The sequence below is a fragment of the Emydura macquarii genome, unplaced genomic scaffold (genome assembly GCF_026122565.2).
Source record: "Emydura macquarii macquarii isolate MOO-44397 ecotype Brisbane River unplaced genomic scaffold, CSIRO-AGI_Emac_v2 contig_2422, whole genome shotgun sequence".
Lineage (NCBI taxonomy): Eukaryota > Metazoa > Chordata > Testudines > Chelidae > Emydura > Emydura macquarii.
In genome coordinates, this window is record NW_027132559.1 from 41,602,501 (window position 1) to 41,616,509 (window position 14,009).

Below are 14,009 nucleotides of genomic sequence, written 5' to 3' on the forward strand. Positions count from 1 at the left end.
CGCGCGCCACAAAATCGCCCCCAAACGTGTCCCAGTGAAATGACTTTGCAGCCCTGCGGCTCCATCCACCTTCGCAAACCGTGCCTGACCTGCGCGCACAGAGCTGGGAGGCAACTCTGAAATGCAGCCTACATGTGTCCACTTATTAAATGCCCGTCGCAGTTCAAGCGATGGCGGGGGGCTCCCGGCTAGCCGGCGCGGGCGGCAAACCCTGCCCGACTAGATGTGCGGCGGAGTTTGTGTTTTCAAGGGTTGGCAATGGAAGATATGGGACGAGATGCTTCTTGCGGTGCTGGTCCCTGTTCTATGGCGCGCAAAGACAACTACACACGATTCGAGCCACTTCTAAACGAAGCCTGCCTGGCTCCGGTCCCCGGGTGGTGCCTGAGCCTCCAATTCAATACTGAGCTTGATCAAGGGCCCCTTCAGTCACACGCAACGTATCACAGCTCCGTGCAATACTAGGCACTTCCGCAAACATTTCAGTCGCACTCCAAGCCCTTTTGACGGGCGCTCAACGGGCACCCACAAGACGTTGCAAAGCTTCGCCCTTCCCCACGTTTCCCCTGCGCCCGGCGCTGGGACTGTGTTGTCCACGTGTGGGAAAAGACGCCGCCGCCCGGTGGAAGAGGCTTGGAAACCGGTATGCCTTGCAGGTGTAGCATGTGTGTACGAAGCCGGCGCAGCGTGTGCTCCCCAGTGGTGCGAGGCTGACAGGGCCAGCTGGCTCCGCTCGCGCTGTGAAAACCCCCCCTCGGTGGACCATACACCACGACACTGACCTTTCTGCAGGGGAACCAGGGCTGTGCCTTTGACTGAATTAGCCACAAAGGCGCCTTGCTATGGCTTTTGTTCCCCGCGAAAGCAAAGAAAGATTGCCTTTAATCTGAGGAGTGTTGCTCACAGCTTTCTGGTGCCCCCCGAGAAAGCTCCCAGCCCTGATTTCCGCGGCGCGCTCCCCGGAGACGTGGGGCAGGGGAGGCGCGCGGGCTGCAGCCCGCCTCTCTCCAAAGCGCCCAGCCCGCGCGGCGGCGAATGTACCCGGCTTTTCATCTGACAGGCCTTTGACACACACCCCTGTCACCGGGTGGGGTGATAGATTAGCTGGAGCACGGGCCCCTTTCCCAAGGTCAAGTTGAAGAGCCGTGCTCGCTGTTTAAGCGGGGTGTGTTAAAACGCCGACCGATGCCTTCCTCTCCACTCCTCTCTTGTGCGTGGCGGGCCAGTGGGAGGAAGCTTTGGCCGGTTGCAGAGCCCCGGGGAGCTCGGCATCCTCTGGGGGCTGCACATGTTCGCTGGGGGAACACGAAAGGCTCAGATGAGCCAGGCTGAGACGGGGGGAGGCTTTAAACGTCCCGCCTGTGGCCTCAGCGAACCGCCAAGGTGTGAAGGCGGCTATGCACAAATCACGGCCCCCCAGATAATCCCTTTTCACGGGGCTTGAAGTGAATGTTCCCAGTTGGGCTGCTCAGCAAAGGACGAGGCAGCCGCTCGGCTCTGTGGGGCAGGGCGGCGATTGATGGAGGCTGTTGCCACTAGTCCTGTTAGCATTTAACCTGCTGTCAGACGGGCGCATTGAACTCAAGCTTCGTGGACGTTCTGGGTAAAAAGTTTTATTTCGCATCGCGCAGCCGTCTGCGGTCTGCCTTAAAAAGTGCCTCCCTCGCTCTCTCGCTGATGATTGATATTTTTTATTCAGACAACTTTTATTTACCTTGCAAAAATGTTCGGGACCAATGTGATAAATTACAGATATGCAAATTTCTTTGAATGGTGTTGTAAGTGTGTCTAGCTGGAGCTGAATAACTCCTTGCAAGTCGGTCTGTGCGCACTCAGGACCCCAGGGAGCTGATCAAAGCACCCATTCTCTTTCATCCCCAGTATTCTCCTCCAAACTATTTCGATACAATATGTTTCCATGATGCACTTAATGTGCTCGGGACATAGAACTCATTACAACCTAGCTAGTTCTGCCGACCTCTTTGTTCAGCAGCATAAAGTTAAAAGGGGTGGGGAGGGGGGCTCTGCCAGTTGCCAGCTTTCTGAAATGCTAAAGCATGCGTCATTTTTCACCAGGTCTCGTCTTGATATACTCAAAAGACAAACTATGAAACCGGCCTCAGCCCTTTCTGGCATTAATTACATTGCTGTCCAGCCGATCTGTTTTTCCTATTATATGCATTTCTCAGCAGGGATTTTTTTTTTTTTGCAAGCCTAATGCAGCTGCGTCTTAAACTATGAATGCATTTTTATCAGTATGGAAAAATAAGTGTAAAGCCTGCAGAATGTGCAGAGCTGTGCTTACGGGTTTTCTGCTTCGCACCACATTTTGTGGCAATGGATTTTGGGTGTGTTTTGCAATATTCTAGAACGCAAGTTGCTGTTATTGCTGCCGTTCTGATCAGCTTAGACCAGATTGTTACAGCTGAGGATCCCGTATCGGGGGAGCCAGTTTTCATGTTTATTGAATTCTGATTTGACCAACAAATGCATTCCTGCCTCCCCTGGGACATTGAAAGCATTCTTAATATCTGACTAGTAACAACCCCACATTCAGAGCTATCCGTTTCAGCCACACTGAGAAGCTGCCGCTGTTTGGGAAAATGACTCTAGAAGGATGACAGTAAGAATATAAACCCTATTTCACTTGGTAGGGCATTTGTTTATGGGGTTGATTGGTTGACGGAAATGGCTGGCAGCCAGTTCTGGGAAAGATTCCAGACCTGACTCCGATTAACCCTCTCTGGTGAAACTCTGCTGGAAACCAACTCACCAGCAATTGCCATTAATCTACTTACTAATTAAGCCAATTCATTTCTAAAGGAGAAAAATTCCTTTCTTTGGCCAAAGTGATGGGAGGAAATTTGAAAGAAGCGCCAAACTGTGTAACTGTAATTCAGCCAAGGACTGCTAAAACAAGGTGTTGATATATAGCAGGAGATTTAAAACACGTTTCTAGGGCAACAATCCTTTGGAGACGGTGCTATATAGTGCATAGTAGATGAAGCTCGAATAATGGTGGACTGCAGCGTGCAACTACATGGCCATGTGTTGCAAAGAATGCTGCTTTCCCCAATTCAACGTTTTACGTTTTTTCCTCTTCTAAGAAGTATCCACCCAGGTTTAAACATTTCAGCTTTACAGGAAAGCGAAAAGGAACATATTTCCTAGGACCCAATGAATACTTTTGCGAAGTATTATCAATTTTTGTCCATCTTAACGTCGGTCATTTAGGAGAACTTGAATCAAACTGCAAAACTGATCAGTGGAGATGAGAATTAGGTACTGAACACCGTCGTATATTGTAGCAATTATTAATGACCCGAGCACGCAGTTTTTAGTTTGCTTTGGTAGACATCAGAAGAAATTGATGAGGGAAAGCTTTTCACAACTGATCAAGTCACACTGCAAGAAATTAGAGCTTTGACATTTATTGGCCAGTAGTCGAAAACACAATATTATATATTTCTACAAACCCCTTCAATGCCCATCTACGGTGCACACACCAAGATGCTTAGACCATTGGCTGATCATTTATCATTTCTCAAACTACCGGTTCATGATAACTACGGGAATGGTTTAATCTGTGTAATTTAAGACCCTTTGGATAGCTTTGAAAAGAGAGGTGTCAATGAATAAGAAAAACAAAAATACGAATCTACAGTCCATAAAACATCAACGCCACCAAACTCACTCCTGCTCTTGATCTAGGTAGAGACTAAGGCCAAAACCATGCACTCTTCCTGCTCTCTCTGAGTTTTATTAAAGTCAGTGGGAGCTACTGGCGAAACTAGAGGCTTCGAAATCGGGCTCTGTAGCAACCAAACCTGTGGTTCAAAAACTTGCAATCCAAGTACTTCCAGCCGTTCATTCTTGCTCGGTATAAGGACTAGCTCTAAATCAAACTGTCGCTTAAAGCCAGGTACTTAACATGCCTGTGGTATAAGTTAGGGGTTTCTAAACAAGGCTGGCAGTGTATTTTATTGAAGTTCAGTCTTTACACAGAATTAAACGCCGCTCTTCAATAAAAAGGAGAAGCACGAGCAGGCCATGCCTGGAACACAGATGGAGCCAAGATGGCTAGTAAAGTGGCTACACGTTCATAGCCCCATTTTGATAATTACCTAGGAAAGTGTGCAGGTGCCTGAGTTGCGTCTTTATATTCCTGTCATCAACTTCAAATATACACCCGTTTAGTTGGGAGAATCAAAGTATTTTTAGTTTCCTAGGGAGGCAATACACAGAGACATTTTCGGGACCATATGAAGACCTCTGGGCATTTATTTCCTTGCGATCCTGCTCTCTCGCTCCCCACACTGCTCTTACTGTCAAGTTAACGTGGACGGAGGTGAAGGAAAAGGAGGAGCCCCGTCAAATTCTTCATCCCCAGAAGCTAGAAGAGAAAAGATATAGAAGACATGAAACACGGGGCACAAATCATGCAGGAAACTTGTCAGAACAAAGTTCCTCATGCTGAGGCTCAAGCTTGCTCGACTTGTTGCATTATTTCAGCTCACTTCCTAAACAGAATGAGTGTTTGCCAGTTTGTTTTGTGCGCTCCCGGTACACCCTGGGTGACATCAGGAGCTCGGGGCTGCCTGTGACGGGCAGGGTGAAGCATGTTCTCTGGAGCAGAGCGAGCCACTTCCCCGGGGAAGTGCCAGCATAGCCGAACCTCCCCTGCTCTGCCCCCAGGTTATTCCGGACACTTTTACTAGCCAATAAAGCGGCGCAGTTAAATGTGCAGTGCAGACGGCGGTGGCCACTATTCACTACAAACCTGAAGCTCAACTTTAACTTTTGCCATTCATGCGTTTTCTCAATAGTTTTAAAACACTGTGTCATCTTTATGATCCAAGTCTCCTTTCACTGGGTAGCTCTGCTTTACCACGCTTTAGCAGCATTCAGCCTTTCTGCCAGCCCTTCTACAATAGCCTACACCCAGCAGATGAACTTGTAAAACTGGACTCTGACAAAGAAAACTTGGGCTTCTCCTCATTTTTTTCGGATTGATGTTCATTTAATACTGACTCGCTCTACTCCTTCCATTTACAATTCATACATGATGATTTTTATTTTTTAAAGAGCTGCTAGTGTTGGATGGTGGTCAGCACTGGGGGGTTATTATGTAGACATTGCTTCACTTCTGAATTGTGCATCTGTAAGAGGAAGTGCTTAGCCACCACGCTGAGCAGTGATTTTGTGGGTCCAGGAGTTGATGTCGGAGGCAGATTTACATTCTGAGTTATTGAGAGTGGGAGGAGGGGGCATACAGCATACGTGTATATATATATACACACACACACATATAGGTATCTCCCACAGAGAACTACAGACTACAGAGCTGGCATTCTCATTCCAAATCCTAACATAAATTAAAAATGTGATGCAATAACATTTCTGTGCAAAATCGCCATTTTAAATCCAATACTGTTGATCATGTGTAAATGAAAAGAAAGAAACCCTTATGTCAGCTCATCAATTAAGAGCTTATTATAAGTTTTAAAAAAATGCTGCCACCTATCCCATTACGAAAGTTCTGTTTCTGGAAAGTAGAAGAAACTCTAGGGGCACCCACAGAACCCTATGCAGGAACCCTAAAGGTATAAACGTCCCTTTTCATCTGATGAGAACAGCAGATTTCTAGTTCTTTGGAAAAATGCAGTGATTTCTGCCAGACTAACGTCCTCCTGAAAGCCACTTGATAACACACAAGTACCTGCTTTCAGCGCTTTCTGCACAACTGCGAACACTATTGAATAACCCATCCGCTCAGAGTTGAAGATGCTACTCTACAAGATGCTATGTGAACAGACTATTCAGGTGTCTATTTCTTCACAGAGAGAACGTATGATGTACACATTTTCCTGAAATCACCAATGCAACACAGAGTTACACTTTATACCCTCCCTTCATGAACTGGATAACTACTAGATATTATTTCAGTGTAAACAAAAAGCTACAGATAAATTCAACATTATACATTTAAACTATGTACAGCCTATCCTGTGTTACTTTTTGGGGGTAAATTATGGGTGCGTGCCCGGGGAAGAAGCTAGTTAAATGAAACAAATTGAGAATTTAACGAATACATCTATGGACAAGCAATCAATGGGCAATGCATTCAACATGAAAAGAAAGACCGTTCTTATACTGAACATTACATAAACCAAAATACTGGAAAGTATTATCCTTGCATCAGTTCACTAAAGTGAGGAAAATGTATGCATCATGCACTATCATCAAATGGTAGTTGTGACAGTGGCTACAAAACTATAAACAGAATTTGAAAAAGTATCAGGGAAGATCCTCCCCCAAATATTTGATACCAAATCTAAATAAATACAATAACTAGGACAATTTTCATTAATATCTCAACCCAATACTGAATTTCATCATTTTAAGTCTCTATCTTAGATGGTAAAAAATAGGATGTAAATATCCTAAAAAGACTAATGACATTTCACAGGTAATGCAATTTAGAAAGAAACACTTCCATGTTTTCTTTTCCAACAATGTGCATTTTTGTAAACTGGTATAAATTGCAATTCAAAAGCACTGATCTCGCCATCCCCAATCATTTTTTATACTGATCAAATGAATGCAGATACTCCCATTTGGGAGGGGCGACATGACATTTCACTTGGCAGTTCTAAACAGGTCACAGACCTTTCACAGACCCTAAGGCAGTGGGAGGGAGCTCTTTACGAAACCGTGTAACCAAATCAAACCAGTGGTTACCCCTTTTCAATACCATTGGAAAGGTTTTCACAATGCTATTCACATAGCAGCAGAGAAACTGAAAGGATGGTCATCCAATGGAAATTTCTTTTCCTTTGTTTAAACTTACAGAGCTTAAAAATACTAGAAAACAATTACATTTTGTAGGACAAAAAGATAAACAAGCACCATACATGCACACATACTTATATGTTATAGGCCTTGGTGTGGCTAGGTGTTTATATGTATATATGCACACATATGAATTTGTATATGTACATTTATTGGAGATGTTGCTTTGTGTGAAGCCATAGGCACAAAGACACAACATGGCTGCCCTGGAGATGACCTATTGCTTTCAAGTTTCTTGAACACATCAGAATTTCTATTGTTAAGGTTGATTAATTGAAACTGATAAGTTACCATGAATAAAGATTGTTTTTCTGTTTAATGTGGTGGGCCTGATTTGGTAAATGCTTCATTCATGTAGCCTTGCAGTGCAGCATATGGGCAAGATTCATTCAGTATCACAAACATATACAATTTATTATGCTTGTATGGTCACAACCAAAAGGTCTTTCTATTTTAATGACAAAGTTTGAATGAAAAATTCCATTTAAAGAGTCACTAACATTAAATGTGATTTTGTAATTTATCCTTGTTCTTGGCACCCCATGAATTAAAACAATTTGAAAAGTATAGAAGTTAAATTCAGTAAAACAAATACATGTGCTAACAGCACTTCAGAGATCTTTAAAAGTAAGAAAAGAGTTTATCTAAAATGTTTGTAGACCTATATGAAGACAGCACGTTATGGTCTGATGCCATCTTGTGTCACATACCACTGATAAAGTTATCACTATAATGTTTCAATGAGATACTGTCAATATTGGTCTGAGTTCCACATTCCCATGGTTTATATTGGAAGAGGCACAGGAGACTATTTAGAGAATAAACAAGTCAACTTTCCAACCTTGTCCTTTTCATGAGTAAAATCAGCAGCAACAGTTCCATAAATCTTTCAGTCTCAGTGATGTCATGAATGACACATCCTACTGACATTTAGCAGTAATTTTATCAGAATGTTTACAAATTAAGCTAATTTATATTTGCTTTATTACAGAGAAAACACATTACACCATAAAACAGAACACCAAACAATTTCTGGTAAATCTATTGTTTCCCTGTTTTTGTGTGTCCTGATACACAGAATATTTAAAAACATTTCCAAACAATAGTAATTCATATTTTTTACACTGAGAGAGAGAGAGAGAGAGAGAGAGGGGAAGAGATTTGGTATGGCAATCTCCCACTGACTTCACTAGGGCCAGGATTTCACCCATAGGGAGCAAAGGGAGAGGAAACTTCCCTCACATCCCCTGTTACAGTTACCCTTGGGGAGAGTCTCCAAGAAGACAAGAGTCAGCAAAATCGGCTACTACACCTACTTCCTTGAAACAGGGGACATATTGGAGCAGGGCAGGGGGAGTGGCCAGAGTGTGATGCGCTTTGGCAATAGCCAGTTGGTCCTAGAAGACCCCCATTAGCTGATGCTGTTTACAGCATCCCATAGGCTGCTCTATCCTGTACCTAGGGGGCATGATCAGGGACTCAGGGAGCTATAACCATCTTCTTGATAGCCCCAACTCACTGCTGCATCCAGCTCTATTTGGACGCAGTGGAGAACCTGGTCCACAATCTTCAAACTGAGTCTTTTGTAGTGTTGTGACATTTAATTATTCCTGTATGCTTGACTAGGGGCTGATCTGGGATGCTGAGTGCCTTCAGTGCTAATTAAAGGAAATGGGAATGGAGGATGTTCAGCACCTAGTTAGGTCAAGTCTTCTAAACACAGGAAAAAGACAATCTTAGTGTTCTTTTCTGCACCATACAAGTAGCAACACTGTGCTCTCAAACAGGAATTGGACATTTTGAGCATAAGGGGCCAAAGGGATCCCTGCTGTTATTCCACTGGAGTGCCATCAGGATTTCCTTTGGCTGTAGACGTGTAACCAAATAGAGTGCCTACTCAAAGATCTAGTCAGGTTCATTATATGACATTAGATTGGTGATCTGTAGATAATAAACTTTTGTTACAATTTGTATATATTTAATACTCAAACTTACATAGTGTGTGTCCGTTTTAAAACTTCTACCATCAACTAAAAAACTCCACTCTGCTCTTGCTGTGTCCAAGTTAGACTGAGAGCCTGTTGAAAAGGAAGGGTTTCCCTTCTGGGACAGATAGTCCTCAGTCAGAAACAAGACTTAATGCCAATGGTAGGGTAATTCAAGGCAGCTTTTGCCACCTTGTCTGATCATGATAATTTCTGTTTTCAGACACAGTAGATTTTAGTCATATTGTTACTTTGTCATATAATTAAAGGAGCTGAACAAAATAAGTCAAGTATCCTATCTATAGTACTGGATATGAAAAAAATGTCCCTGCCCAACCTTATGGAAAGGAAATAAAGTTTCTTTTATTTAAGCTAGATCCTACAGATTTATTTTAAAAATTGTATGTACAGGCTTTGTTTTTTCATACATGTACATTTATCTGAGGTTCCCATTGCTGTAGCATCTGTACTACTTTATCCAGTTGCAGTGTGATATGAATGATATCAAGACATTCACTGCAAACATTATTGTAATAGTTTTTATTCAATCATTCTCAGTGAATTATTCCATAATGAAAAAGTAATTTGTTTTATGCAGACTGCATTTTCAGTGACAGTGTGTTGAATACCAAGATCAATAAGCACTGCATCCTGGTAAAGGGAGCCAGTGCAGTGACATGGATAGAGCAAAAGACGGAGATTCTGGCTCTGCCACTGACTTCCTGTGACCATAGGTAAATCACTAAACCTCTCTGCCCATGTTTCCCTATCTGTGAAATAGGTATTGATATTCATTTACTTTCTTTTTAAAGGCAGTATGATATCTATGGATGAAATTGTTGAGTTATATAAGGAATACACATATGGCACTTACTAGATGTGACAATGGTTCTAAAGCTGGGACACATAATATCCCAAGGAATATGATAATCTCTGAGCTGATGTCCATGAGAACATGTGGGCTGTCTGTAGAGCAATATATTGATATTTCTGGACTTGACTGAATTCTGACAGGTGGGCAGCCTGATTCATGTTTATCAATGGATTCAGCTCAGACATAGTTCACTCTCTGCACATTTGGAATGTCACTGCACACCTCCTGAACTCCAAAGTTCACCACTATGCACTGAAAACTGCCAGAAGAAATAACTGGGAGGAAGAAACACAAAATCAGTAAACATATGATTTACAAGAATTTGTTTATAAATCAGTAAGAGCAGACTATTGAAGATGCTCAGCATCTTCAAATGCCAATAGATCCTATCCTATACCTGTTGAAGTCAATGTGAGAGTTGTCAATGATTGCAGTAGGTGAAGGACCAAGCCCATTTATTTCAATGGAAGTTGAGAGCACTAAGAAAAAATTTCTCAAGGTGCTAAAGCACCTCTCAGGATCTGACCCTTTCTGTATATTGGAGTAATGTTGTTACTTGGAGTACATTTACGCACCCTCTGAGGACAATGGGAGTTTTAACCCAGTATTTTTAAAGTTATGTATAAAAACACTAAACTTTCCTACAGTTCTTGGGCAATTATTACTATATTAAAGGGACAGTATAATAGGATAGGATCCAGAACTGGCATTCTTTCCTTACACCTGTTTTCAAAGTCCATGTAATTTTCTGTGTTTTTTCCCAGGGAAAACAAAACCAATTCCAAAACAAACAAAAAAAACCCCCAAAAAACAAAACCAAACCAAAACACCCTTTATGATGCACATTTTATTGTATTTTTAAAATCAAATAGTTCCAAGAATGCGACACTTATTGGAGACCTTCAACACAGCAAACCAGTATACCTGGTTTTAATTAAACATGTAACTGCTTGATCCTGCTCTTATTAAAATTAATGGGAGTTTTCCCACTGACTGTAGTAGAAGTTTCTTAATTTGATAAGAACCTTTGTTCAGTTTGTGGATCTAAGATATTATTATAAATAATTAGTGAAACATGGATTTTAAATTTATGAAAAAATTCTTGGACAATGCTCTTTCAAGCACTTTTAGATTGACCTCTTAACCTCCTTTTCCTGGATTGACAGAGTAATTTGAAACAGAAACAAAGAAAGTAATCTTTCAGAATAATTTGTGTTACCTCTGTGCATCAGATATTTATGTTTGAGCTTTCTCTTACTGACAACCCACGTAAAGAGTCACTGTTACTTTGCATTTTTATCTCTGAGCTTCGTGTCTTTTCTACTCATTAAGAATGTGTCTAGAGATTACAAAGTCAATACTACCCAAATACTGGACTGTGAGAAAAGTCTTCTAGAGTACATAAAATCAGCTGCAGTGTGTGTCATACAATGGAAGGCTTAGATGTTCTTAGCTGTCCAAATTTATCACTGTTACATAGAAACAGAATAAATATTGTTGCGAAATTTTATTTATAAAATGTATTACACTTGTTTATGCCAATTTAAAAAAACATTGGAAGGTACACATTCATCCTTTGACTATATTAACTACTTCTTATACCACAGGCTTATTTAATTATCTATTCCCTTTAAATATAATTTCTATAACCTACTGTATATTTACTACTTTTGAAATAAAAAAAATTCTGCTAATATATCTGTCTCTTTTGGCTGAAATCATATTATTGTTCAGAATAAATAATCAACATCTTACCATTCAATTAAAATAGTACTGCTTCTTCCATCAAATATCAAAATATCTTGACTTGAGAAAAGTCAAGATATTGATATAACTGAAGTGCTAGTTATGAAACCAAGTAAAATGTAGTGGAACTGGTCACAATAATTTTACAATTATCTTCATGGATCATCCTCAATAAAGAGGACAAGTGAGGCTTGGTCTACACTACAAAGTTTTGGCATCATAGGTATGTTGGCCAGGAGTGTGAAAAAAATCACACCCCTTTTGCCTACCTAACGATGCTCGCACAACCCCTTGTGGATGCAACTATAGCAACAAAAGAATGCTTTTGCTGGCATAGCAAAGGGAGGTGGTGTAGCTATTCCGGGAGAATTCTTTGCCAACTTATGCTGCATCTCCCTTAGGAGGCTTAGCTGGCACAGATCTAATGGCAGAAGCTCTACAGATAAACCCTAATTTATTCTTTATGGGTCTGATTAAAACTCATTGAAGTCTATGGAAACTTTTACCCTGATTTAAATCTTTGAATTAAGCCTTATGGACCTTGGTCATGCTGAGCAGTACTAAAAATGGAACTGCTTGCACATGTAAGTAACATTCAACGTGAGAAAGATTGCAGCATCGGGCCCTTTGTGTAAAGACTCTTGGAGTTTTAGGATGTTCATTTATAAAGTATTGTCTTAATTTATTAAAGTTGTAGTATTTACATAATATGATCTTTGTTAACCACTGAAACCTTTACACACACTCTCTTTCTCTGTGTTGTATTTCCTGTGTTCAATTTTAAAAGGAAAGAGGCTGAAGTTAAAAACAAAACAATCTGCCCAATCTATATGAAAGGGCCTTTGGATATGGGCAGTCCCAAATGTTCAAACAACATTTTTTTGCTAAGATTTGTTTGAATAGCAACCCCTTTAATTTACTTTTTACAAACATTCTTCTAAGTGATTTATCTGAAAGAATATTTGCAGAAAGTGAAAATCTCAGAAATATTCATGTGAATGTAGGCTCACATAAGGTTCATGCTGGAAGAGTTAGACCAGCCATCTTGAAATCTCTGATTTTACTACTACTATTTATAAAAGTTCCAGTAATCCAATCAGGAAGTAGAAACACCACCATGTGAATTAGTTGTCCAGCCATACAACTTAGCTAGTCAAAGTAATAGTAAACAAGCTATAGGTTGAAATATATTTGCACAAAATATTTGAGCAATTCTAAATAATTCATGCATGCATAATAATAAGTCTATTTACAGATAATTCACACCGAAAAAGGGCTAAAATTGTTCACCAGCCTGACCTGAATGTAATGTTCCTTCTGATCCTTACACTTATGTCAAATGTATTAGAAGATCATTAATTTTTTGTAATTTGTTTTACATTTTTGCAGGAAGAAAAAAGATTTCTTCTAAACAAATAAGGTGAATGGTACCAAGAGAACTAAGTCTTCTGAGTTAAACAAGACATAGCTCCCTGGAAGATGACGAAAAGGCCACTACTAACTATGAATGATGTTGAATGACCATAAATTTTGCTTAGAGCTGGCTTCAGAAGATATGTGATTACTAAATACATTTCTGACTAGGAAAGTGTACTTTGCTGAAAGAATGTGTGAACAGTGCAAAGCGTCCATGGTGCTGAAAGGCAAGAGTTAAATATGGTTTGGCAAGAAGTGGGAAGGGATACAGAACAAGGGCTGGATCCTCCATTATTGAAGTCAATGGGATCTTTGGCATTGACTTCACTGGGTACAGGATCAGACCACTAAGCACATCTTCACAGATAGAGTAGGCTGAGTTAGGGAACAAACAGGAGTAAATATGTGATTTTATAAGAATGATTCTCTTTTTCTTGAAGTCCCTTACTTACTGAAAATCAGTTGTTTTAGTGAACCATCCCCTTTGCAGAAAAATATGTGGAACACTCTAAAGCATAATTTTAAAGAAAAGTGAAGACATTGCATACTATACTTCATATGTTTCCAGTTGTCTATGATAAAAGGACATTTAACGGCTTGTCCAGACAGAGACTTCTCAGGTGTGGCAAGCTGGGGTGTAAATCTCCTGTGCACTAGCCTGGCCTGCACCGAGTTGGACTGTGATACCACACACTAAAAGTTCCACAGCACACTCCAGAACTTTCAGTACACAGTAGCAAGGTCCACACGTGACTTAGTGTGCTCTAGCTTTACACTCCAGCTTGTCAGCCACCTAGTCTCTGTGTGGATAAGCCCTAAGCTTTGGACATAGTTGGAGTTTCTAAATGACGCCAGGGTCTAACGTTTATTTTGATGTATCAATTCATTTTCATCACAGTAATATGCCATTTCAGACAGGATATTTCTAGGTGATAGCTGGCCTTTGAGACATTTAAAGTCAGTGTCTTATGCCTGATGCTTTACAGCTGAAACATGATTTAATAGTTCTGAAAAAAAATCTATTAATTTATGAAAGCAAGGCATTACAAAGCATTGATTTTAAAGCAAAATTTCTTTCATATGCAAGTAAAGCAAGGCAGTAATTTATTATGTTGCAAATACTACTGTATGCTTAG

General features: G+C 40.8%; 1 protein-coding gene across 1 annotated transcript in view; it reads right to left on the reverse strand.

Annotated features, from left to right (window-relative positions):
• Positions 1–3,423: 3,423 nt before the first annotated feature.
• Positions 3,424–14,009, reverse strand: part of CUNH10orf67 (chromosome unknown C10orf67 homolog) — a 103,735-nt gene continuing 93,149 nt past the window's right edge. The window contains 1 exon segment of the mRNA XM_067562365.1: positions 3,424–4,393. Coding sequence (XP_067418466.1) covers positions 4,329–4,393 — 65 coding nt within the window. The 3' untranslated portion in view covers positions 3,424–4,328.